The 27,984-nt window shown below is 41.7% G+C and overlaps 2 protein-coding genes across 2 annotated transcripts in view; one reads left to right on the top strand and one right to left on the bottom strand.

Annotated features, from left to right (window-relative positions):
- gpaa1 (glycosylphosphatidylinositol anchor attachment 1) overlaps window positions 1-27,984 on the top strand; it is a 95,937-nt gene that overhangs the window by 30,805 nt on the left and 37,148 nt on the right. The gene's annotated exons all lie outside the window — the stretch shown is intronic.
- Window positions 32-27,646, bottom strand: c8a (complement component 8, alpha polypeptide). Its single transcript, XM_077242090.1, has 11 exons — window positions 27,512-27,646; window positions 27,336-27,447; window positions 23,607-23,754; window positions 22,403-22,550; window positions 21,667-21,856; window positions 16,387-16,569; window positions 13,595-13,835; window positions 13,357-13,476; window positions 13,108-13,265; window positions 2,932-3,157; window positions 32-524 (listed from the first exon to the last, which is right to left on the bottom strand). The coding sequence occupies exons 1-11, from the start codon at window positions 27,601-27,603 to the stop codon at window positions 376-378; spliced, it is 1,767 nt and encodes a 588-aa protein (XP_077098205.1). The 5' UTR covers window positions 27,604-27,646; the 3' UTR covers window positions 32-375.

The following is a 27,984-nucleotide window of genomic DNA, read 5'->3' as shown; positions in this document are numbered from 1 at the left end:
ACACTTCTCACAAACCTTATTACAATTGATCACATATCAGTTTTAGGTAAACTTTTCCTTAAAATGTAACAATTAAAAAAAAAAATTCTGCCTTATGTTTATAGGACAGTATACAGATAGTGATAAACAATAGAAAAGGAGAAAGGGGAACATGATGGGCCACAAGCCGGCGCTCAAAATCATTCATCTGACAAAAAAAAAGTAACATTTTAACTAAATTACAACATTAGCAAGTAAAGGTAAATCTAAAATAGTCATTTAAATTAGTGCTTGTCTTGCAACCAAAATGAACATCATAGGCAGAATCAATGTTTTATGCAGACAGAAGTGGTATTATGTTTGTAAGAAAACTGTCAACATGAGAATATCAGATTTTTAACAACTTCTCTTCTGATTACTGCTTCCTTGGCAAGGCAGACCACCGTCCTTTGGGCGGGGATTGTTGCATTCTCGTTTTCGTGTCTTTGCTCCAGACACACACCGGGACCAGGAGCTCCAGCAGCTCCAGACTCCATGTGTAGGACCTGGCAGAGGGAATATGTGCTCTGTGAAGGCCTTGCTTAACATTCATCATCTCATCTGATCACAAGTGCTCAGGTGTGACAGATCATATACACCAATAAAACACTTGATAGTAAAATGTGAAAAGCATATAGACATTTCAAGTGTGTAGTGCAGTGGGCCTGTCCCAATAACAACAGTTGCGTTCTTGGCCACTCGGGAGTGAATGCAAATGACAGAAAGTGTACAAGACTTTCCCAGGTCTGATAAATTCCCATAAATCCCATAATGTTGAGGAAAACCTTACAGTGCAAGTCAAATTAATTAGATTACATATAATCGGTTTGTAAAACATAAAGTGTTACAAATTTGATTGGTACAGAGATGAGTATGTGTATTTTCAAATGCTTTTTATCACTTAATTAGATGCACCAAAATTAAATTGTGTTGCAAAGGAATGTCTGTACTGAACAGACATTCAGATTTTTTTTAAAAAGTGCAAAGTACTGAATATCAAGCTAGTAGACATGTAAGTAGTCAAGTGCGGGGACAGGCCTCATTTATAAAATGTGGCAAAGAAACTGTCCTACATTGATATTAATATATTTCTTAAATGTGCGTACAGTACGTATGATTCAGTAAAACCTGCATATGCCTCTCTTTCAGATGTGAAGTTATAAATCGCAAATCCTGAATGGTTTCAGATCTCTGCCTTGTAAACGCTGCCTAATAAATGTCATTAAGTTATAAAAGAGTATCAGTCAACTTCTAAACACTGGACTTAAAGGTGCCCTAGAATGTTTTTTTTATTATTTTATAATGTTTCCTGGGTTACCCTTATAATGTTAGTATGTTTTTTAGATAAAAAATAATCATAATTTAGAAATAAATGGCATTTTTCCTAGCCTGATTTTAGCCTCTGATTTGAACACTCTGTTTGAAGGGGCGTGTCTGCTGTGGGATTTAGTGTAACCGCGGCCACTGCTGTGATTGGCTGACATGCTTGCATATGAAATAGCTACGCATTAGATGTGAAACTCTCTCCCGAATACTTTTACTACTGCTATTATACGTTTTTACTATAACAGCTATCGAGATTTAGAATCGTGAGATGTTTTTAAAGTATTTAGATCTATTCCCATCACATAAAATGTTGCAGTGATGAGCATTGAGCAGATGACAGTGTGTTGATCGCGAGAATGAAGATCTTATCATTGCAAAGCAGTTTCTGCACTCTCTAATGCTTTCACCAATGCAAACACGATGATGTAAATACAGTAAGAGCTTCGTTGTGCAGTAACGTGCGCCATTGATTTCATAACGAGTTTGGCAAGTGTCCAGATAAACTCGCGCTGTGTGGAAAGATTGTTCTTTGATCGCTTTCTGTATATAATTTGTTCACAATTTAAATACGATTATTTTCATCCTACTAAAAGAAACGATGTGAAGCTGATATTTTAGTTACTGGCTTGACTTACTGATGCATAAACAGTATTGAACGATTTGAACGCTGTGGGAGACAACAGATATAAGGGCAGTTATGTCTGAGACCACACACCTGTCGCTTGTAGTAACATTTTCACAGTGAGAAGAGATCTCGCAGAGACTCACAGGAAAACAAGACATCGTCAGCTGGTTCTCCTGGCGTGAGTTTTGTTAAACAACGGAGAAAAAAATAATGTGTGTGATCTTCTTTCTCAATACACTTTCGTGGCTTGTTTGTGGCTCCCAAGTTCTGGCTATAGAAGCACGCAAAATCCGGTTGGTGAAGCTCGCTCGCTCTCATTGGTTATCATACGTCAGAGGCAGTCAGATCAAGAATCGTTAATATCAAACATGTTCGATTTGGGATAGTGCAGGCTCCGACGCAATTCGGAGCAGTAAAATAATCATAATGACACCACACGATTGAGGATTTTTGGACGAAAAGTCATTTGCGACAAGCCTCGAATTGGTCAGATCACGTAGAGGTGTAAATCGGGCTTAAAATCTTCAAGTGTGTAGCCAGCCTTACCAGAAAGTTGCAGGCATTGAGTTTGATCAAGATTGGAGCAAACCTCTGCAGTTGAGAACCCATGGACTACTGTATGTCTCTCTTCAATTTGTTCTTTGTCTGACACAAGATGTCCATGGTTTGGGTCTTCCAGGAACAGGGTTCAGAAGCACTGCTTTAGATGTTGGCTGCTTCTGATAGCTTAGGCCACAGCCCTGCAGAGTTTAGCTTCAACCTCAATTTAACACAGGCTTATGTGAAAACTACAGGTATGTGTATGGGAGCAGGGTTGGAACTAACCTGTGTGGAGGCACCATTTTTCAGCTTTCAGACGCAGCCGTTTTTTAAAATTCGAATATAGTTTTGCCTCTTCTGACATACTGCCAGTACTTAAACCACATACATGTGTAAAATAAGAGTTTGGTAAAGTACGTTACCTTTTCTTTCAGTCTCCTCACAGGCATTACCTCTGTATCCACTTTTACATATACAACTGCACGCTGTCCTGGAGAGCATGGGGATGCCATTATTCATGCAGGGGGCACAGCGACATGGGTTGAAGTTCTCCATATACTCTTCCCATGCCATCTTCATATGGGGCAACTTTGTGCGCAGCTGCTCGGCTGCTGTGCTTAAGCGTACCAACTCGTATATTGGTGCAATCTATGACAGGACCACAATGACCAGAAATAGAGAAGAAATAACTATAAATTAACTATAAACTATAGTATATAGCTAAAATTGAACATTTCAAACATAGAGTTTTGACAGAGATCAAAATTTAGGTCGATAATCGTTCAGAATCAGTAACCCAATGGTGCTGGGTTAGGAATGAAGGACAGCATGCATGTCACGCAATTCCTGTGTCCATACCTCTTTTCCTACCGTTGTTAGTGGTGCTAATGAAAGGAATATGTCCGGAAAATAGAAGAAAACTAATCAGAGCGGAGAGGAGAGAAAACTTTTTAAACTGGAGGATTTTGTCAGAGTGTTTTCTCACTCAAATCACTCAAGCAGTGACTGGTGAACAGAAACTGAACAAGCTGGAATAGCGCTTGACCAGAGTGATTAAAAACGCTTAATGCCTGCTACAGTCTGTGCGATTTTGGCAATCCTATCCACCTTATTTTGCAACATGGAAGTAAATACGATGAATTACTTCCTTGTAATTAATGTGTTAGACTTCCGCTTCGCTAGACGGTAGGTAAGAAGCCATGTTATGGGAGCACGCACAAAACACTATTAAACACAGCGATGGTTAATATTTATCACACCCTCAGTGTATAACACAGTAACACGATTAAATGGTTAATTCAACAGATGCGCTGTTAACTTTTTGACTAAAACAAAAATTACAAGCAACTCGCATTGCCAGTGTGTTCACATATTAATTCAATTCAATTCAAATTTATTTGTATAGCGCTTTTCACAATACACATTGTCTCAAAGCAGCTTTACAGAAATTGCATTTCGGAAATGTACATAGAAAAATACAGTTAGTTAATCAAGTATTAATTTATGGCATAACATATCGCCGGCTTTGAGTCGTCTCTTCACAGGCGTCGAGTCGTCTCTTCACAGGCGTTGGGGCATCTGAAGTCTCCGTGAGAGGCTGGATACAAACTGGAGCTGACGAACGCTATTTACCTCGGGACTAGCGTCCCGAGATAACAGCAGAAATAATGTTTTTAACCAAAGTTGATGAGCTTCGTGCAGCGTGCAGATCATAGGGTGCCCCACATCTACATTCAGTTCTGGTGCGTGGATTATGGTCAAAACAAATATCTTGCAGGTATTTTTTACGCTTGAACCAGCTATTATGGACACCCTAACTGCGCAAAGGACACCAGTCTGTCTGTAGCATGCGCTAGTGGTGAACAAATAGAGCAAGATGAATCGCATTTCGGCAATTGAAAATTAGATCAAAAGAGGAGAATATGGACATGGTCATTGTTACGGAAAAGAGGCTTGACATGACACAACTTGGCATGACAATTTTGCAAATGGAAATTGAGGTAAGTACGTTTAATTTTTAGTGGTATGTCGCGTGGAACTGCGGATGCGTGTCTAACGTTAACTCTGAGTGCAGGTGAGGACACTTTTGAGCTGCATTCGGTGCTGTTGGAGCTGGAGTCCGTGGAGAAGCAGATCCGTGATCTACTAGAGAGGCAAGCCGAGCTGCGAGATCGGCGATCAGCGCTTTAAACATCACTCGCCGATGCTCACAAGTCAGTGGTTAGTAACTTTTTGACTCCGACCTCGTCTACTCCGTGTGTTTCTCTGCACAGGACACGAGCACCCAGGATGCAAACATCCCTAGCTTCATTCACTCCGGCACCGACAGAACACCATGGACCCTGGGTGATCCCACAGCGGAAGACATGAGCCAGGACCAGAGCAAGACCCTCTCCGCCCCTCCCGGTCTTCGTGATCTCAACCCGGAACCGCTTCTCCCCCCTCGCGAGTCGGAACGCGACGACGCCGTGATCATCGGCAGTTCCATCGTCCGCCATGTCCGCGCTACCTCAGGTAAAGGTAAGGTGCGCACTCACTGCTTTCCCGGTGCTCGTGTTCTAGATGTCGCTGCACAGGTTCCCGAAATCCTGAACAGTGACGAGCGTGTCAGAGCTGTTGTGCTGCACGCGGGAGTGAACGACATCAGGCTGCGGCAGACGGAGGTTCTGAAGAAGGACTACAGGAGCCTGATCGAGACGGTACGCAGCATATCGCCTGAAGCAACGACATCGTGTCTTGACAAGGACAAGAAAGGTTCAGTAGATTATTTGCACTAAATGAACGGTTAATGTCATGGTGTAATGAACAGAAACTGCTCTTTGTAAATAATTGGAATCTGTTCTGGGAGCGACCTAGGCTCTACCGTGCTGATGGCCTGCACCCCAGCAGAATCGGAGCGGCTATTCTGTCAGACAACATCTCCAAGACGTTACACACCATATGACTAGTAAGTCAAAGTCCAAATCACAGTCTTTGCTGTCCCAACTTAATTGATATCATAAGTAGTGTAGAACATTATATAAAAACTGTGTCTATTCCTCGTTTAGTGAGGCCAAACAATAAATCTACTGCAGGATCTAGGAAAAATCTAATTGTAATTAAAGCAGAAAATCTCAATATCAGTGAACAAAAACAATTTCTAAAGCTAGGTCTTCTAAACATTAGATCGCTCACACTTAAGGCGGTTATTGTAAATGAAATGGTCACAGATAATAGTTTCGATGTACTTTGCCTTACTGAAACCTGGCTTAAACCAAATGATTATTTCGGTCTAAATGAGTCTACTCCACCAGGATACTGTTATAAGCATGAGCCCCGTCTGATCGGTCGTGGCGGCGGTGTTGCAACAATCTATAGAGATATTCTAAATGTTACTCAGAAAAGTCAGTGGTCCCACTCATCGTCTAAATCATACACTAGATTTAATTATATCATATGGAACCAATCCAACCGATATAGATATTATACCGCAAAGTGATGATGTCACTGATCAATACATGGTAACTTGCATAATACGTACTGCTGAAATTTTTCATGTTGCGCCACGTTATCGACCAGGCAGAACAATCCTTCCAACCACTATAGATAGATTCTCAAATAGCTTACCTAGAGGAAATGACTAGCAGTTTGAGCACCATTTTCTCTAGTACATCAGAAATTGTTGCACCAATTAGATTAAAAAACTAAGGCACCATGGTACAACAGTGCCACGCATGTTATCAAGAGAGAAACTCGTAACTTAGAGCGTAAATGAAAACAAACTAATGTAGAGGTTCATTAGAATCGCGTGGAAAGAGAGTATGTCACGTTATAAAAAGGCTCTAAAAGCAGCCAGGGCTGAGCATCTCTGCAAACTAATAGAAAATAACCAAAATAATCCAAGGTTTTTATTTAACACCGTGGCTAGACTAACAAATAAACAAACATCACCAGAGCAAAATATTCCGTTACAGTATAGTAGTAATGATTTTATGAATTTCTTCAATGAGAAAAAAGAAAGCATCAGAAACACAATTGTAAATGTACACTCTTTTATGGTGTCTTATGATTCAGCCTCAATTATCGCCTCTCAAGAACAACTACACCGCTTTACAACTATAGGACAGGAAGAACTAAATAAACTTATCATTGCATCTAAACCAACAACATGTTTATTAGATCCAATACCCACTAAACTACTGAAAGAAGTGTTACCTGTAGTGGAAGAGCCTCTTCTCAATATTATTAACTCGTCTTTATTTTTAGGTCATGTTCAAAGAATATTCAAGCTGGCGGTAATAAAACCTCTCATTAAGAAACCCCAATTAGATCAAAATAACCTAGCAAATTACAGACCCATTTCAAATCTTCCATTTATGTCTAAAATACTAGAAAAAGTTGTGTCTGCTCAATTGTGCTCTTTCTTGCAAGAAAATTATATCTATGAAAAATTTCAGTCAGGATTCAGACCGCATCATAGCACAGAAACTGCGCTAGTTAAAATTACAAATGATTTACTTTTAGCTTCTGACCAAGGCTGTATCTCAATACTAGTTCTACTCGATCTTAGCGCTGCGTTCGACACTATAGATCATAAAATACTCTTGGATCGACTACCAAACTACACTGGTGTTCAGGGACAGGCATTAAGCTGGTTTAGATCGTACTTATCAGACCGTTACCATTTTGTCTGTTTAAATGGGGAAAAAATCGAAGATAACGTCAGTAGACTATGGAGTGCCGCATGGATCGGTGTTAGGCCCTCTGCTATTCTCAATATATATGCTGCCACTTGGTAATATTATAAGAAAACATGGAATTAATTTCCACTGTCATGATGATGACACTCAATTATATATCTCATCACGACCAGATGAAAACACTAACTTATCTAAATTGACAGAGTGTCTTAAAGATATAAAATGCTGGATGACGTGTAATTTCCTGCTATTAAATTCAGATAAAACGGAGCTATTACTTATTGGTCCAAAAAACTACCCACAAAATCCCGTACAATACAACTTTAATTTAGAAGGATGTCCTGTTACTTTATCAACTTCAGTAAAAGACCTGGGTGTTATACTGTCACGTTACAGTTACAAAAAGTAGAGAAGAGGACTCAAGTGCAGCAACGGATGATTTATTAACAAAAGAAAACAAAACACAAAGCAAAAACCCACAAGGGGGAAAACACAATAAATGAGACATTAAACAAAAACTGAACCTGAAGAACAAACACTGACTCTGAACACGAAGACCATCACACAGAAACTGGGAAAACATATGACAACGATCCGACAAAGACTGCAAACAAGAGGCGACTTAAAAAGGGTACAAATCAAGAGGGAACAGGTGGAAGAACTCAAACACTAATCAGGTAACAAGGGGGAGGGATCAAACAATAACGAGAGCACATGGCCCAACATAACAAAGACACCCAAGTGCAATACAAGACAGGACAGACACGTGACATTACCCCCTCCCTACGGAGCGGCTACCAGACGCTCCATCAGGCAGGACGGGAGGGACAGACCAGGGCGGGACGGGAGGGACAGACCAGGGCGGGACGGGAGGGACAGACCAGGGCGGGACAGACCAGGGTGGGACGGGAGGGACAGACCAGGGTGGGACGGGAGGGACAAAGCGTTTAGTCCTGGGAGACCCGGGCGAAACACAAAGTCCATCGGGCGGCCAGGGCGACGCAGACAGTCCACCGGGCGGCCAGGGCGACGCAGACAGTCCACCGGGCGGCCAGGGCGACGCAGACAGTCCATCGGGCGGCCAGGGCGAAGCAGACGACCCATCGGGCGGCCAGGGCGAAGCAGACGACCCATCGGGCGGCCAGGGCGGCGAAGACCCATCGGGCGGCCAGGGCGGCGAAGACCCATCGTGCGGCCAGGGCGGCGAAGACCCATCGGGCGGCCAGGGCGGCGAAGACCCATCGGGCGGCCAGGGCGGCGAAGACCCCTCGGGCGGCCAGGGCGGCGAAGACACCTCGGGCGGCCAGGGCGGAGACGACACCTCGGGCGGCCAGGGCGGAGACGACACCTCGGGCGGCCAGGGCGGAGACGACCACTCGGGCGGCCAGGGCGGAGACGACCACTCGGGCGACCACGGCACAGGAACAGAAACCGGCCCAGGAGCAGACCCCGGCACAGGAGCAGACCCCGGCACAGGAGCAGACCCCGAAGACCCCTCGGGCGGCCAGGGCGGAGACGACACCTCGGGCGGCCAGGGCGGAGACGACACCTCGGGCGGCCAGGGCGGAGACGACACCTCGGGCGGCCAGGGCGGAGACGACACCTCGGGCGGCCAGGGCGGAGACGACCACTCGGGCGACCACGGCACAGGAACAGAAACCGGCCCAGGAGCAGACCCCGGCACAAGAGCAGACCCCGGCACAGGAACAGAAACCGGCCCAGGAGCAGACCCCGGCACAAGAGCAGACCCCGGCACAGGAACAGACACCGGCACAGGAACAGACACCGGCTCAGGAACAGACACCGGCACAGGAACAGACACCGGCACAGGAACAGACACCGGCACAGGAACAGACACCGGCTCAGGAACAGACACCGGCTCAGGAACAGACACCGGCTCAGGAACAGACACCGGCTCAGGAACAGACACCGGCTCAGGAACAGACACCGGCTCAGGAACAGACACTGGCACTTGCTCCGGCTCAGGAACAGACACTGGCACTTGCTCCGGCTCTGGAGCAGACACTGGCACTGGCTCCGGCTCTGGAGCAGACACTGGCACTGGCTCCGGCTCAGGAACAGGCTCTGGCTCAGGAACAGCCACCAGAACAGCAACGGCCACTAGGACAGACACAAACACAGAAACAAACACTGGCTCCTGCTCAGGAACAGCAGGCACTGGCTCCGGCTCAGGAACAGCAGGCACTGGCTCCGGCTCAGGAACAGCAGGCACTGGCTCCGGCTCAGGAACAGCAGGCACTGGCTCCGGCTCAGGAACAGCAGGCACTGGCTCCGGCTCAGGAACAGCAGACACTGGCTCCGGCTCAGGAACAGCAGACACTGGCTCCGGCTCAGGAACAGCCGACACTGGCTCCGGCTCAGGAACAGCCGACACTGGCTCCGGCTCAGGAACAGCCGACACTAGCTCTGCCTCCGGTTCTGGAACAGCAGAGACTGGCATCTCCAAGATCCGAGCCAGACGCTCCAGATAGTCCGTCACAACCTTGGCGGCCACGCCAAAGGGGATCTCTGGCTCTGTCCCAGACTGGACAGACGGAACGTGATCAGTCTCTCGCTGGGCAGACGTGACGTGACCCGTCTCTCGCTGGGAAGACGGGACGTGAACAGTCTCTCGCTGGGCAGACGGGACGTGAACAGTCTCTCGCTGGGCAGACGGGACGTGAACAGTCTCTCGCTGGGCAGACGGGACGTGAACAGTCTCTCGCTGGGCAGAAGGGACGTGAACAGTCTCTCGCTGGGCAGACGGACGTGAACAGTCTCTCGCTGGGCAGACGGGACGTGAACAGTCTCTCGCTGTGCAGATGGGCGTTTCCTCCTCCTTTTCAGTCCGTGACGGCGAGAAGTAGGCTCTAAGCTGTCCCTCACTGGCCCAGGATCGAAGGGGGGCCCGGATGGAGAGTGGTGTTGAGCCTCTTCTCGACCCTCTCCTCCTCCTCTACGACATCCATGGGTCCCCGAGAACCCGGCCAGACGCTCCGACTCCTCCCTTTGATGAACCATAAAAGCGAGGGCCTGAAAAATATTCATTCTGCCGGATTCGTTAGAGGACGGAGTAATTCCGTCATGAAAGATAGTGGAAAACTGGGTCGATCCAAATGTAGCGATTGTGTAGTCTGGACAATCCAAGTCATCGTCTTCCATGCAAGCGTCTTCATCCATCCAGTCAAAATCATCGTCATCCATGCTGCTGAGTCCTCAAATGGTCGGATCGTTCTGTCACGTTACAGTTACAAAAAGTGGAGAGGAGGACTCAAGTGCAGCAACGGATGATTTATTAACAAAAGAAAACAAAACACAAAGCAAAAACCCACAAGGGGGAAAACACAATAAATGAGACATTAAACAAAAACTGAACCTGAAGAACAAACACTGACTCTGAACACGAAGACCATCACACAGAAACTGGGAAAACATATGACAACGATCCGACAAAGACTGCAAACAAGAGGGGGCTTAAAAAGGGTACAAATCAAGAGGGAACAGGTGGAAGAACTCAAACACTAATCAGGTAACAATGGGAAGGGATCAAACAATAACGAGAGCACATGGCCCAACATAACAAAGACACCCAAGTGCAATACAAGACAGGACAGACACGTGACATATACTAGACCACAACTTGTCTTTCGAAAATCATATTTCATATGTTACAAGAACAGCCTTTCTCCGCCTTAGAAACATTGCTAAGCTATGTAACATGCTATCTGTTTCTGATGTAGAAAAGTTAGTTCATGCATTCATGACCTCGAGACTAGATTACTGTAATGCTTTATTAGCTGGCTGTCCTGCATCCTCAATAAACAAGCTACAGTTAGTGCAAAATGCAGCTGCTAGAGTTCTTACTAGGTCAAGAAAATATGATCATATAACACCAATTTTATCATCTCTACACTGGTTACCTATTAAGTTCCGTATCAATTACAAAGTATTACTACTGACCTATAAAGCCCTAAATGGTTTAGCTCCTGTGTATTTAATGGACCTTTTGTAGCCCTACAATCCATCGCGTTCTTTAAGATCACTAAATTCGAGGCTTCTGGTCATTCCTAGGATATCTAAGTCCACTAAAGGAGGGAGGGCGTTCTCACATTTAGCTCCTAAAATCTGGAATAGCCTTCCTGATATTGTTCGAGGCTCAGACTCGCTGTTCCAGTTTACAACTAGATTAAAGACGCATCTCTTTAGCCAAGCATTCACATAATGCTTACCTTTTATACTACTGTTGAATCAGATCGAATGCATTATTATTATGAACAGCAGCTATGCTAATTATTTCCCATCTGCTTTTCTGCTGTTATCTCGGGACGCCAGTCCGATTCGAGCATTCGTCAGCTCCAGTTTGTATCCAGCCTCTCACGGAGACTTCAGATGACCCAACACCTGTGATGAGATGACTAAACGCCTGTGAAGAGACGACTCAACGCTGGCGATATGTTATGCCCTAAATTAATACATGATTAACTAACTGTATTTTTCTATGTACATTTCTGAAATGCACTTTCTGTAAAGCTGCTTTGAAACAATATGTATTGTGAAAAGCGCTATACAAATAAATTTGAATTGAATTGAATTGATCAATACACCATTTCATGTTGCATTTTTATTGGATAGTCAGCAGGAGTGGGTCGTAGAAGCAAACACACTGTGAGATGAATTTATAACACTGTCAGAAAATTATCGCAGACTATCTTTGGTTACAAGACTTTGACAACGGCCGTCTTTGAACCTCTCTCACTGTATGACGTAGGGCCAGCGTTTAGGAGCCACGACCATTGCAATCTCCACGATTGGTCATCTTTCATCTGGGACAGCCCAAAATCAAACAATGTGTACCAGGCATTAAATGCCCGGTAAAATCCTGTCAATTTGCTTTAATAATCAAATTGATTCCTGACATTTAGGCTCTCAGTCTGTGTGTTTCTTGGGCACTCAGTGAGATGGTTTGATTGGTTATTGATACTATTTTCATGTATAGAAGAAAAACTAAATAACTGTTGAAAAATGTCTTAAATGTAAGTTATTCAATATTAATCTTTATAAAGCATTTTTTTCTACCTGTATAAGCTGTTTAACGGTTAAGTTGCCCTTTTTCTCACTTAAAACTTTTGCCTATATTTTCACCTTTTGATTATTGCTGTTGCCTGTGTTACTGTAGTCATTCTGTGAGTATCAAAGTGATTTTCATTTATAACCTATTCAGTTCGTTTTAGACTTTTTTTTTTTAATGTTGAATTGTTAAAAAAAAAATTCAGCATGTTGGGTCAAACATTTTTAACCCAGGGTCAAAACAACCAAGTGCTGGGTTTGTCCCTTTTCAACCCAGCACTGGGTTGCCAAATGTGTTGTTTTTAACCCTGCATTTGTATTCCATCCTAATCAAATTTGATGGAAAATGTTTTACCTAAAGTACATCTAGTGGAAACTTTTGGTACTGTAGCCAAACAAAATCTTTTTGAAAGCTCATTTTTTTACATATCAAGCCCAAATGTGAAACACAACTTGTTTAGATTTTATATTTAGCTTTGATTTTATTGCAGTTTTAGAGTAAAACGTTGTTTTGAAAATATAAAATATACATTTTTTTATAACAATACACATGAAATTCTGTTACTTTTTTTTTTAAGTTCACCGTTTTAAACTTTTTCACTTCAGCAATAATCTGCCAAGTGTCGCCTTTGAAAAGAGACCTACATTTTTAGGTCTATACTAAAAGTAAATAAATGGATTATAAATACAATGTAAATATAATTTAGTATAAAAGAATCCGCTAAAAATATTAAATAAAAAACTTTATCAAATTCAAATATAGTATATTCATTTCATTGACAAAATAAAATAAAAAAAGGTATTTTTTGACTGACCTGCGAAGAGCAGGTTAAGTTAGTAAGGCAAATGCACCTCAAACTCAATTAGCGCAGGGTTATATTTGAGACTCTTCCCCCAATCCTTGTAACTTTTGGCATCTCTGATACCCAAACTTCCACTGCTGGAGCTTGTGGAGCCACCCTTCACAAAGCCAAAGACATCCTCAATGGCACCGTTGGACTGATCACGAACTGTTGAAAATAAAAATAAATAAAATTTGAATTTTAACAAGTATAAAACCAAAAGAATATAAGAAAATGAACGGGGCTCCAAGTAACATACTCTCATCCATTGTTTTAACGTTTCCACATGCTTTTCCTTTTATTTTAAGTGTGGCCTTTTTGCCCAATGTCAGGCCCAGAGAAGCACCAAGGCACCCTCCAATCTCTTGCCCAGTTTTTTCTAATAGTTAAAAGAATGTGAAAAATGGCACAAGTACCAATTAGATTTTCTAACTTGAATAAAGTTAGCTTAATACAGTTGAGTAATTTATTTTGGGTTGTATAAGAAATTTACTTACCATTACTTTTCATGGCATTCTTGTTCACAACAGCAACATAATCAAGGACTCCACCCATGGTTCCCTCTGTGACATAGTGTGTACCATATTCATTGAAGAAACTGGAATATGCACCAAAATCATACTGATCTGGCAGATCACCCAGAGTCCAGAGCATGTCCTCATCCAGAGTCAAGTCTTTGCTTCTCATCTTAAACTGAGCCGTTTGTACTGTTGACAACAGCCTGACAAAACCCATATCCTAAACATGAAAAGGAAACAATGGATGGGGGTTATTAGGAGGCCATGATTGGCAAGGGCCAATGGATATATGCACGAGCCCCATCTTATTATGAAAATCCATATTATCTCTTGCTTTGGCCACTGTGTATAGACCTCCAGGGTGCTACATGTATTTCCAAGAAGAGTTTGAGGATTTCCTCTCAGCAAATTTAAACAGCCTTACGCCGTGTCTTCAGATTAAAAAAGGTTAGAGAGAAAAGTACTGGTACAACAGTATTACTAACGCTATCAAGAGAGAAACTCTTAATCTAGAGCGTAAATGGAAACAAACTCATCAGGAGGTCTTTAGAATCGCGTGGAAAGACAGCACTTCCCGTAAAAAAAAAGGCTTTAAAAAGTAGTCGAGCATTTCTGCCAACTAATGGAAAATAATAGTGTTTTATGATTCAGCCTCAATTATCGTCCCTCAAGAACAATTGCAGTGCTTTACAACCAGGGTTCTAAATTAACTTTTTTGATCACCAGCCAATGTGGCTGGTAACTTTCTAAAGTTACCAGCCAATCAGAATTTCCACTAGCCAAATGTTTTGTGCTCTTTTTTGCAAAATAATGATATGTATGAAAAATTTCAGTCTGGATTTAGGCCACATCATAGCACAGAAACTGCACTCGTTTAAATTACAAATGACTTACTTCTAGCTTATGACCAAGGCTGTATCTCTATACTAGTTTTACTTGATATTAGTGCTGCGTTTGACACTATAGATCAGTGGTTCTCAACCTCTCCTGCAGGAACCCCCTGACAGGGCATGTTTTTATTTTAACCCTGAAATGGCACACCGGATACAATTAATTAAAGGCTCAAAGGCTTAATGTGTAGCTGACTAATTGAATCAGGTGTGCCATTTCAGAGTGAAAACCAAAAACATGTCCTGTCAGGGGGTCCCTGCAGGAGAGGTTGAGAACCACTGCTATAGATCATAAAATACTCCATAACTCACAATACCATAACTCACTGCCTGGACTCTTCATCCATTATCACATTCACCTGTGTCTCATTATCTTGTTTAGCTCACCCCAGATACGCCTGGTTTTCTCATTCATTATCTGCAAAGTCTTGTTTAGTGTTACACTGCAATTCTGAGCATTCTCCCTGGTTTCAAGTCTCTTGGTTTTTGGAGTTCTTGTCTGTTCCGTGGATTACTCTTTTGCCCGTGTTCCCTGCATTGTTGTGTTTTGTTATTGTTTGGACTGATTACCCGCTGTTTATGACCTTTGCCTGTTTTCGACTACGATTGTGGATTACCCTTTCAATAAAACAGCATTTGGATCCTCAACCTTTGTGTCTCTGAGCAGTTCGTAACAGAAACATTGCTAAGCTCCGGAACATGCTATTTGTTTCTGATGCAGGAAAGTTAGTTCATGCATTCATGACCACTAGACTAGATTACTGTAATGTATTACTAGTGGGTTGTCCTTCATCCTCAATAAACAAGCTACAATAAGTCCAAAATGCAACTGCTAGAGTTCTTACAAGGTCAAGAAAATATTATCAAATAACACCATCTTTATCATCTCTACACTGGTTACCAATAGTTCTGTATCAATTAAGCCCCTTTCACACTGAGATTCCGGAAAATACACGGATAATGTGACCCGGCATTTGTCCCGGGATTGTTTGATTTCGGTTCATTCACACTGCCAGTGATTTGCCGGGATCTGTGAGTGCGTTCACACACAACCCATAAAGATCCCGTAAAGACACATGACGTCAGGATGAGACGTGTAACGTACGCGTCGAAAAACATGTACACGCGCATACCGTTCTACAAAGCTGGCGAACGATCTCAGCTTCAGAACGGATAGTGAGGAGCTCCTGGTCTCTGATTCGTTCCAGTTTGCAGACATTTTTTCGTCCTTTCTTTGTTGATGACGAACACAAACTTTCTTCTAAGAGCAACAGAGTCGCGCGATGGCACGAGCGTCATCACTATGACACACCCCTTACGCCATTGGTCCTGGCTTTTGTTCACACAGCGCGCGTTCCGGGACTGATTCCGAAAAAATGTTACTAGGTCCCCAACCCGGCATCGATGGCGGTATCATTACCGGGTCGTGTTTGCGTTAAGGGGCTTTACAAAGTATTGCTACTGACCTATAATGCCCTAAATGGTTTAGCACCTGTGTATTTAACTGATCTTCTATACAATCCATCATTGTAATGTAGACACATGCCTTTTCTGTAAAGCTGCTTTGTATTGTGAAAAGCGCTACACAAATAAATGTGAATTAAATTGAATTGAATTGTTTAAATTTTTCAGGGTAATCAAATGAACATAAAAACGGTCACAGCGTATTCAGAAAGTATTCAGACTGCTGCAGCCGTATGCTAAAATGATTTCAATATTTTCCCCCCACATCAATCTATACCCTATAGCATACCCTATACCAATCTAGACGTCTTAAAAACAAAACAAAAACAAGCCGTTTATAATATGCAGAACTTGGCTACACTGGTACATGGTAACAATAAAGAGACTTGAGTTGATATCCAAAATGTATTACTTTACCTTTTTATTGTATTGTGATATGTTTCTGAGAAACTTGAATTCGCCACTAACTTCCAGACCAACTTCCACAAAAGCGACTCTCAGTGATACACCAAAGTTGAAGGATGCTTCTGTCTGTCTTGCTCTGAGAAAGCTAACAGCATCCTCATGGTAGTCTGATGCTTCCTCAGTAGTTGCTTGTGCCTGGCAAGGACAAAAGCACAGTCAGTGGATGCGTCTGAGTCAATATCACTATAAAGTGCCTTTGGTGTCCTCATCAGAATCGCTCAGTCATCATGAACATAATGAAAAATAATGAAATTCTGATGTTGTATTATAAATGGCCAAACATTTACACACATACAAATACAATGATAAGTCTCTTGAAATGTGTTTTTCTGATTTTATACCATTTTCTTTGATTGGATATATTTGATTTTGGCATGTCCCACACGTCAAGTGAGCGTAAAAAGCGGTTAAATTACATAAAATTAAAATACTTTTTGGATGTACGTATTGTTCTCAACAAGTTATTTAATAAAACAAGTCATTTAGATTATTTATATTTTATTTTCTTAATAATATTAAGCATTTTGCATGTGTCCCTGAAATTGCTGTCCACCCTGTCATTATGGCCCTTTAAGAAAGCCCTTTAAGAAACCAACTGATGTTGTCAGTGACATCCCCTCCCCCATTTGGTCTTTCTTCAGTGGAGGGTAAAACATCTGCTGCACACAAAATAAGTATCTACACTTATATTTCCTCATTTTCATCATATTGTGTTTGTAGTTGTGTGTTGTCAAGCTTAACATGTCCACCCTATCATTGTGAAATATTAATTAACATAAAAACTTTTCAAAAATTAAAAATATATATTTTAAACCGTGCACAGTCAGCTTCCACAGTGAATCACTTTGCTTACTGCAGGTACACCATATGTTAATTAAATGCTAACTTTAGCCAAAAATGTCCACCCTGTCATTGTCCACCCTGTCACCAAGTCTTCCATGACAGGGTGGACAGGTTCATGACAAGGTTCATGTGCAGTTTTTGCCACATTTTGATTTTTTTTTTTTACATATTATATATTATAATACATATAACAGTAGATTCTATACATGAGTGGACGTGAACTTTTTTGGCAATATCGCTATCAGCAGGTGTTTTGATGATGATGGTAGTTTGATGACAGTTTACAAACCTTTTTTCATGTAATAAAAGATTGACATGGATTTCATTGACTGTTTGAAAAAATACAGCCCTAACAATGTAAATGAATAAGACTAGGCAAGCCTAGTTTAACTGTTATTTAACTGCAATTAAAGGGAAATTTGAGGAGGACGGCCTCTTTCAAAATTGGAGCCTCTCCCACCGTCAGGTCTTTTCAGAAGATGCTGGGCCTCATGGCTTCTGCATCTCCAGTACTTCAGCTAGGTCTGCTGAACATGCGGCCCCTTCAGTACTGGTTGAAACCTCGAGTACTAGCCCATGCCTGGTGTCGCGGACGTCTATGTATCAAGGTGAGCCAGGCCTGCGTGTCAGCCCTGGACCCTTAAAGGAATCCTTGTTGGTTCCAGTCTGGCGTGACGCTAGAGATGGTTACCAGAAGGAAGGTGGTCTTGACAGATGTGGCAGCATGACAGTGATATCTTACATAAATCGCCAGGGCAGGCTCACCTCAAAACTTCTGTTCAAGCTGGTGAAACACCTCCTGGTATGGGCACACCACAACCTTCACTCTCTGAGAGTAGCGCACGTGCCAGGCAAACTGAACCAAGGGGCAGACATGCTATCTCGAAGCAACGTCCACTCGGAGGGAAATCTCACCAAATATGAGAGATCTTTGGAAAGGCAGAGGTCGACCTCTTTGCCACAGAAGACAACTCTCACTCCCCAACTTATTTCTCAAAAAGCAGGAATGCACCGTCCCACGTTCTCCTATATGCTTTCCCCCTTATCACACAGATCCCTCAGGTCATCAGACGAATCAGGGAATACAAACATACAAATAGTCCTCTTCCTGGCCCCTCTCTGGAGGAACCAACCATGTTTCTTAGAGCTGACGCAGCTGCTCACAGCAGCCCCGTGGCCCATCCCTCTGAGATGGGACCTCCTCTCTCAGGCGAACAGGACGATTTGGCAGCCCCAACCTGAGTTGTGGGCACTGCACTTTTGGCCTCTTGACGGGAGCCTATGCATCTCCCCGAAAGAGAGTTTTAAACACTATTTCCGAGGCTAGAGCCCTGTCTACACGACACCTCTATGTCCTTAAATGGTCTGTGTTCTATGCCTGGTGCACAGCCTGGAGTGCAGACCCTCTCTCTTGCGACATATCTTTGATGTTGTCTTTGCTGCAGGAGCTGCTGGATAAGGGACGTACTCCCTCCACGCTCAAGGTTTATGTGGCAGCCATAGCAGCGTTCCACGCCCCTGTGGCTGGCCAAACTATGGGCAGAAACAACCTTGTGGTTCGTTTCATGAAGGGGTCCATGAGGCTGAACCCACCTCGCCCTCTCACCGCGAGCTGCATTTACTCTGTCCTGTCAGGGCTTTGAGAATATACATAGGGCGCTCCACCTCTTTTAGACACACGGAACAGTTTTTGTATGCTTCGGAGGCCGCACCAAAAGACATCCGGTCACGAAGCAGGGGATATCCAGATGGGTAGTGGATGCAATTGCAGTAGCCTACTCTTCGACGGGCAGATATAAGAGCTCATTCCACTAGAGGCATGGCCTGGGCCTGGTCCAGTGGTGTCTCCATTCGTGATATTCATGCGGCGGCCGGCTGGTCCCCGCCGTCTACATTTACCAGGTTCTACAATCTAGAAGTCAGAGCTCTGCACGCACAAGTCCTTTCTGTTTAGTGGATTTGGCCTCAGCTGAGCCCAAACCACTATCAACTTTTCCCCCTACTATATGGGGTAACTCTGTGGCTATCGCCTATTGCTATAATTCCTTCGTGGCTCCGATCAAGGTCTGGGCCACTGGTAACAGGCTATTGCCTTCTCTTACCCAACCAGCTCTCGGCCCTTCTAGTGCCTAGGCACTACAGGTTTTCTTGGAACGATTGTCTAGCGCAGGATCGACCTCTATGAGTTTTTCCTGGTTTACGTTCCTAGGTGGCTCCGACTTACATCTGACCCCCTAGCGAAATGAGTATTCCCTATTATGTCTTGGTTCCTCTAGGCTCTGCTGTGGGCTTAAGCCCAAGTATATCATTAGTCATTCCGCAGCCTTAGCACGGCGTGATTGTATTGGTTCCCCATAACAGCGTCTAGCGACGCAGTACGAGTAAAGTATCGAAGGGGACATAATGTAACCTCGGTTCCCTGAGATATGAGAATGAATACTGTGTTTCATGCCATGCTATTTTGATGCACGACTCTCAGTTCGTCGCTTCAGTCTAATTTAATCTGAGTATGCTATGCCAGATCGCCTGCTTTATAGCCAGATGCCACGCCCAAATTGGTGCTCTCTGGCTGGCATAGCTCCGCTGCCTTGCCACTGGTTTGTTTTATTAGTCTGTACGAACCAATGGCCGTGCAGTTTCACTGCGTGATTAAAAAGACTTCAGAATTCGGATTAAAATGAGTTTTCCCACCACATGCTCTGATCAAGCGCTCCCTACAGATTGATCCGTCTGTTTGGAAGTATGTGGAAGATCTAAGAGGATTAAAGTGATGCAGAATATGAATTCCTGAAATCCTTCTTTATATTGCTTTAGGGTTTCATTTTGTTCCTATTGTTTATCTAATGTTCCTGTTTTCTTCTAGCTCAGCCATTTGTCCACCCTGTCATGCCAAGTTCCACCCTGTCTTCTTGTTGTCCACCCTGTCATCTTTAACTTTTAAGAAAATAAACAAAATATTTCAACAAGTTAACAAAACATTGTGTGTGATTTGTTAATAAACAAATGAGGGCCAGTTAATATTGTTTTAAACTTTGACTAAATATCTTTTGTTGTTGGATTTAATTTAGAAAAGAATGTGCAACTATCGCATATTTTATTGGGCAAAACATATTTAGGCAGTAATTTATCATTAACTAAAATGTTTTGTTGGGAAAGGGACACATTATATTTCTGCAGATCTACATTTTATAATCACTATGCAATGAAAATGTATTTATTCTACTTCAGATTTGTCCATGACAGGGTGGACATATTTTATGGTTTGCTCATATATTGTCATCTTGCAGTTAATTTATAAAAAGTGCTGGAGCTTGACCAATATGCATTTCTAACAGCCTAAAGTCTCCTTAATACAACACATATGAAGTTAAATGGAAAATCTCAGATTTTTATTTTAGAAATTGTGAAGTCTCAAAGGCACTTTTTGGTGATTTTGACCCGTCTCAGTTGTAAGGTTGCATCCTAGTTAGGCTGTGTCCTTCTATACCCAGTCCTGCTAAGCATTAAACACAAGAATGAGACAGTCTAGCAAGTCCGCATGGGCCTTACTAGGATACAGCCTTCCGATTGAGAAGCACCCAATATATGAAATTCAGATTCTTTAAAAGAATTCAGATCAGTTACATCTGAGTTAACTAAGATTGTTATTTAAGGATTGTTAGATTGGTAGCATAAAATGCTACATAGTCATTCTCAGCAAACAATGCCATTTATGCGCTATGTGTGTCTCCAATAACTTACTAATAATGATAGAATTATTCTACAAACAAAAGAGCATTGATTAGATTCTGGAAATGCATGAACAAGTGTAAACTCTGTACTCCAACATCCTAAATAAACACACATTGACCCAACTGTTCTAACCACATATTTAAGATTTGGGTTACTAGTTTAAGAATCAGCCATTGAAAAACCCATATTGGTTGAGGAATAATCTAGAGAATAATCAGTTTAAAAACATGAACATTTAACACAGTAGTTTTTTATTTGCAGTCTGTACCAAGTTGATGGCCTTAACGCACAAAATATGACAATAAAATATTAAAAAAGTTTAGTGTTTTTGTTGTCTCGCTTTCAGTTACAATATCCCTAAATAAATATGTCAAAATAGTGTCAATTCTGATTATTAATTGTAAGAGGTTACATTTTGCGTAATGCCAAATGTCCATATTAGTCCATATGATTGGTATTGTAAGCCTTCTAAAGCCATTGCATAGATCTATGTGAGGAACAGGTTCGTATTAACCTTTTTTGAATGTTCAAACGTAATTTTTTCTAATAAAATGATGATAAAAAAAACCTCCACACAATCATGTGCAGCATAATAAACATTGAAAAGAATGAAGTTCTTTTCTGCCAAATTAAAGAGCCAGAGATATCAGCGCTTACCATTATCTGATATGTGAGGAAGTTGTATGGTTTCCGGTAATATTTTTCAGCATCATCATAACTGAGGTGTTCACAGAAAGGATCATACGTGAGTTTCCGCCACTCTCCATTATAGATGTATTCACAAACACCTCCAAAGTATCTCGGGTCCAGAACATGACTCATAAAATCTCCAGTTAAAGCATTATATCTGAGGGAATTCAACAAAAAATAATTCAGATACATGTTGTACTTGTTAAAATATACTGAAATATAAAGCTAGATTATCTGCCAAAAATTTAATTTTCCACTTGGGCAGGATTACTGATATTTTAAAAGCATTAAAAGCATACTATGTTGTCATCATTTACTCTCCCTCATGTCATGTGGTTTCAAATATCTGTAGATATTTTGAAGAATGTTAAGAACCAAACCGCATTGGAGATCATTGACTATCATTGATGTGCAGACATTATACAGTAGATTTGAATAATATTGCTTCAGATTCTGAAATGCTTTTTGATTAACTACTGTAGATTGATACTGAAACAACTCCGGAAATGCATACGTCAAGATAATAGACAGATTAATTTTCAATTTTATATGAATGGATAAGGGAAAAGTGTATATTGTAGGACCTTTAACTGGTTATCTAAACATACATGTTTTCTTAATAAATAAACTCCATAAGCTGCAGGTCTTGTCTTAAAGGTGATATCTCTAATAAGCATTTCTACATCGGTCCACTGATTCTTACCCTAGAGTGGCTTTATGAGCTCCTGGTATGATCAACATGTCCACACATTTGGTTTCTCTTCTATTCAACACTTCACAGTCAGTCTCATCTTTCTGATTTACACAGTCTATTTCATCATTGCAATGGAGCTGCTGTCCAATACAACGTCCTGTGAGAACAGACAACACATTTGAAGGGGACCTAGGCAAAATTCACTTTTACATGGTGTTTGAACGTGTGTGTCGGCAGTGTGTGTACTAACACACAATAATGCTAAAAATCCATGCACTCCTTTTTTTCATCCCCATAAATCATAAGCAATGTCTCAGAATACGTTTTCAGTTTCTATGCTATGACAACGTCACTCATGTTTAGGCCCCGCCCACGACTGCTGACAGACCCCGCCCCATTGTCATAGGCTCCGCCCATCAGTGAGCTGTACACAGTCCGCCATGTTTATCTCCACGCCAGAGCATTTAACAGCAGCATTCAAGTAAGAAATGTATTAATTATTAATTATTAAAGCTACTAAAGTTATTCAGTCAAAAGTAGTGAGTGATTTTCTGTTTTTCTCTTGTTGTTTGATTCTTATTCACAGCATTTATAGCCGTAGGTCCTGTATATTACGCTGCAGTGACTTTAATACACAGATCTAATATAGCCTACACATGCGATTTCTTTCCCTGCTGTTTACGCTCACAGACATAACTTACTGTTTATATGAACTTTGTGTGTTTTTGACATAACCTTGTGTGTATGTGGACAGTTTAAGCACAATAAGACGTGAAATAGAACTTACTTTAATACTTACACGACGCACTGTCTGATATTCAGCTTTCTGTGCACTCAGAAAACCATATATCAGAAAACCATATCAGAAGTTTAGACTGATGTGGCTTTAAAACGTATGCTGATAATAAACTTTCATCATGATAAAGAACTGCAATGTCACGTGAGCATGAGCGATATAGACGATAATCAAAACCAAACAGATGTTTTAGTTTTTGGCAGAGTATCAGAGGCTCCGCCCTCTTCTGGAAAGGGGGCGGGGACTCAGCAGCCAATTTGCATTTAAAGATACATGCACGAAAACAGCATGTTTTTCCTTCCACTCAAAAATGGGCTCTGAGGACACTTAATACATCTTGTAAAGGGGACATAATAGGTCCCCTTTAACATACACACAGACGAACGTGTAGAAAAAAAGGCAGGCAGAAATATTTACCAGCGGGTCCACAAGCAAACATGTCCCCACAGTGGTCTTCTTGGAGTTGGCACTCGTCATCTTGTGGACATAGTCTTTCGTTCCACTGACTGAGAACACACTGCTCTCCACCAAACTGAGACGGCCGTTCCAGGTACTGGAAGCGAAACTGTGAAACATCACAAACGGTTTAAATATAAATGTTCAATGCACATCAGCTTATATAATAAACTTTATTTTATATTATATTATATTTTAAAAGTAGCATCTCAAAGCACTTTACATAAAAATAATGAAATTAGAAAGATACACAACAGTCTAGGCAGTAAAAACTAAACAAGCAATAAAAATAGAAAGCCAATATAATAACAAACACAGTAATCACACGAATCACATAAAAGCCACCCTAAAAAAGTAAGTTTTAAGAGACGATTTAAAAACACTAAGGGATTCTGCATTCCTAATCTCAGAGGGCAGGGAATTCCACAATTTAGGAGCCAAAGAAGAAAAAGCCCGATCACCCATAGTTTTTAGCCGTGTTGTTTGGACAGTTAAAAGACCACCTTCAGAAGATCGTAAAGCACGTGTAGGAGTGTAGGGGGTTAAGAGCTCACACAAATATTGAGGGGCCAAGTTATTCAAGGCCTTATAGGTGAGCATGAGAATTTTAAAATCAATACGAAAACTAACAGGAAGCCAGTGCAATTTTTCCAGGATAGGTGTGATGTGCTCCCTTGCAGTGGTCCCAGTCAGAACCCTAGCAGCCGAATTTTGTACCAACTGTAATTTACTTAGGGTAGCTTTAGAAACTCCAGCCAGCAAAGCATTACAATAATCAATACGTGAAAAAACAAAAGTGTTGATTAACTTTTCAGCCACAGAGAAAGTCAACATAGAGCGTAATTTGGCAATGTTTCTGAGATGAAAAAATGATGTTTTGACTGTGTTACGAACATGATGGTCAAATGTTAAATTGGCGTCAAATATCACCCCCAGATTTTTTCGTTTAGTTTGCAATTTCAAAGCAGAGCCATCCACACTTAAGGTTATGGACTCTGCTTTACACAACTGATGAGGTGAACCAATAAGCATCACTTCAGTCTTATCACTGTTTAGACAGAGAAAATTTTCAGACATCCATTTCTTAATCTCAGTAAAACATTGAGAAAGAAAAGACACAGGCATTTTGACATCAGGTTTTGAATGTATATAGATCTGAGTGTCATCGGCATAAAAGTGAAAGTTAAGACCAAGTGTTCTTAAAAGTTGGCCAAATGGAAAAATGTAAATACTAAAAAGTAACGGGCCCAAAACTGATCCCTGGGGAACCCCAGAGTGCACCACACCGACCTCAGACTTGCAATCACCCATCACAACAAACTGCTTACGACCAAAGAGGTAGGACTTAAACCACTCTAGTGCAGAATCAGAAACTCCAAAGATGGTCTCTAAGCGGTTGATTAAAATAGAGTGATCTATAGTGTTCAAGAAGTGTTCGGCACTAAGATCAAGAAGAATCAGTATAGATAGACGGCCAGAATCAGAAGCCATTAACAAATCATTAGTCACTTTGACCAGCGCTGTCTCAGTGCTGTGTCGTTTCCGAAATCCAGACTGAAGTGGCTCAAAAAGATCATTAGAGGAAAGATGAGAAAGTAGTTGAGAAGCCACTGTTTATTCTAAAATTTTGGCGAGGAATGGAAGATTAGAGATGGGACGAAAATTATTCAGATTATCAAAGTCCATGTTGTTAGTTTTTGGTACAGGGGTGACTGCAGCAATTTTAAGTGCTGCTGGCACAACTCCAGTGCACAGAGAGTTATTGATAATTCTCAAAACAACAGGAGAGAGGGAATCAAAACATGATTTAAAAAGACAAGATGGTATCGGATCAACTCTAGAAGTTGAGGCTTTCAGTTTTGAAACCGTATTACACAGAGACTGGGAGTCATGAATTGCAAAGTTAGAGAGAGAGACACCAGAAAATGCAAAAGTATTTGAGGAGGAGGCAGCAATGGTATGAGTGGCAACAATGTGGTTACGTATATCTATTTTGGTGGTAAAAAACTCCAAAAACATATTACAAAGGTGAGTTGAAGTAGGAAGATTAGAGAGGCTGTGATTTTTAAGCAGCTTGTTGATTGAGTGAAACAGTTTTTTAGGGTTTCTCTGATTGCTGACAATTATCTGAGAAAGATAAACAGATCTAGCTGACACAATTTAGGCCTTGTATTTGAGTAAGCTGTCTTTCCAGGCCTGGTGATGTACAGTTAAACCTGATATGCGCCATCTACGCTCCATTTTGCGACGCAAAGTCTTCAAAGCATGCAGATCATCATTGTACCAAGGAGTGGAGCGTGCAAAAGAAACAGATCGTGATTTCAAGGGAGCCAGCGTGTCCAGGCCAGACAACAGTACAGAATTCAGTACAGAAACGTTGTCATCCAGATCATCAGATAGAGAGTCACAGTTTAAAAGAGAGTCAATAAAATCAGAAAAATCAGAGGGCTCAATAGATCTCCAATTGCGATAATTTATGATGCGAGAAGTGTTAGTGTTCATGACAGGTAATTCCAAATTAAAAAAGACAGCCCGGTGATCAGACAGACCTAAGTCAGAGGTTGACAACTGAGACACAAATGAACGATTAGAAATCACAAGGTCTAAAGTGTGGCCTTTGACATGCGTAGGACAGTCCACTAGTTGGTCTAATTCAAAGCACTCCAATATGGACAAAAAGTCTTTTGTTATTGCTGAGTCTTTTATATCCATATGAATGTTGAAATCCCCCAGTAGAAGAATTCTTTCAAATCTGAGGAAGAGAAAAGACAACATATCTGATAATTCAGATAGAAAGTCTTTATTTGTCTTAGGAGGCCTGTAGACTGTAGCCACTGCAGTAGAAAGGGGCGCAGAGACACTCAGAACAAGACATTCAAATGAGTCAGATTTGGGAACAGCCACGGGACACAAGTTGAACTGTTGACTGTGTAACACAATGATACCCCCACCTCTACCAGAAGAAAGCGGGCGATCAAATAATCCATATCCAGCAGGAGTCAGTTCATTAAAAAGAAGACCGTCAGATTCTTTGTGCCAAGTTTCAGTTAAACAGACAAGGTCCAGCTTTTTTCTAAAATAATGTCAGATAATAAGGACAGCTTTGTTGTTGACAGAGCGCGCATTAAACAGTGCTGATTTCAGCAGACGCGGGGGAGCAGATGAATTCGATGCAACCTCCTCACGCCTGAATGCTGATAAGTTATTGAAATTGACACCTGTAGGTCTAAACGGCAGTCTATGGGGTTCGCGCAGAAATCTCGGATAAGCGACAGGTTTAGATGTTGAGCATAAAAAACTACGCCTTGAAGAGCGATGTATGTAACGCTTAGGTCGCAGTATTCCAACATGACTGCAGAGAGCACGTATATCATTCGCCGTATCTAAATGTCCGTTCAGGTTCAGCAACTGGCGAGCAGTGTACCTGATAGCCATTTGGGGAGGGTCCACACCAACAGCAGCCTCACAGCGGTGTAAGCAGTGTATATGTAATATGTGTGTTAACAGTCGCAATATGATCACTTTAAAATGTTACACTCGTTTGTTGCCCAGCTAATTTCCTATAATGCATGATGTCCACTAGAGTGGACAGATATTTTTTATTTATTTTAACCTCATTACAATGAACGAAAACAGACTTTCTTTTTCATATTTGTTGGTTTGTATGAGTGTCTATAATGATGTTTTTACCGTCCTGTCGCTACACGTGTTACAGGGTGACCAGTCCGTCCAGCTCCTGAGTTTACAGTCGATAGGAGGGGGGGTATCAACTCCTCTGGTGTGTCTCGAAGATACATTAGCCCTGAAGAGACAAAATATGTGAAGACTACAACATGAAAAAAGCTCCTAAATGTATCTATTATTACCTGTTGCTGGATGATTCATCAGTTAATCTGGCAGAAACATGGTAACTGAAACAGCCTAAAAAAAGACAAACAGAAAACAAAAATCGGCACATAGCTGAGATGGTTGGTTTGAGATTGATCTGAGACCGAGGTCCTGTCTACACATTGTTTGTCAGTATTATTAATGATTGACAGGATTTGGGGGAAAAAATCTCTGGTCACTTTTGCCCGGAACGCTCCACCTCTAAGCAGATACATGGGTTTACATGGAGAATTAGGGTTGACTGGCATTGAGTCAAAATAAACAGTAGGTTATCACCAGATTGCATTCTGGCCATTATAAATGCATATGTCACTTTGCACACATAAAAAATCTGTAGAAAAACGAGTAATGGCAGAAAATTACCATTTTATTTAACCCTAAGGCTTACCACAGCACACAATTACATATGAAAGTCTTTTGACATATACCAGAAAATTATAGCCTAGATGTA

This window comes from Siphateles boraxobius, unplaced genomic scaffold (assembly GCF_051911475.1).
Source record: "Siphateles boraxobius isolate OS27281-9 unplaced genomic scaffold, OSU_SipBor_1 25, whole genome shotgun sequence".
Lineage (NCBI taxonomy): Eukaryota > Metazoa > Chordata > Actinopteri > Cypriniformes > Leuciscidae > Siphateles > Siphateles boraxobius.
This window is presented reverse-complemented; position numbering and strand designations above follow the sequence as displayed.

What these genes read in the sequence shown, in the direction of transcription:
- c8a (XM_077242090.1), bottom strand. Translation starts at nt 27,603, where the DNA reads ATGTGCCGATTTTTGTTTTCTGTTTGTCTTTTTTTAGGCTGTTTCAGT. An exon ending in GAATGCCATGAAAAGTAATG is followed by an intron (nt 13,477 to 13,594) that starts GTAAGTAAATTT and finishes TTTAACTATTAG; the next exon opens with AAAAAACTGGGCAAGAGATT. An exon ending in CGTTAAAACAATGGATGAGA is followed by an intron (nt 13,266 to 13,356) that starts GTATGTTACTTG and finishes TATTTTCAACAG; the next exon opens with TTCGTGATCAGTCCAACGGT.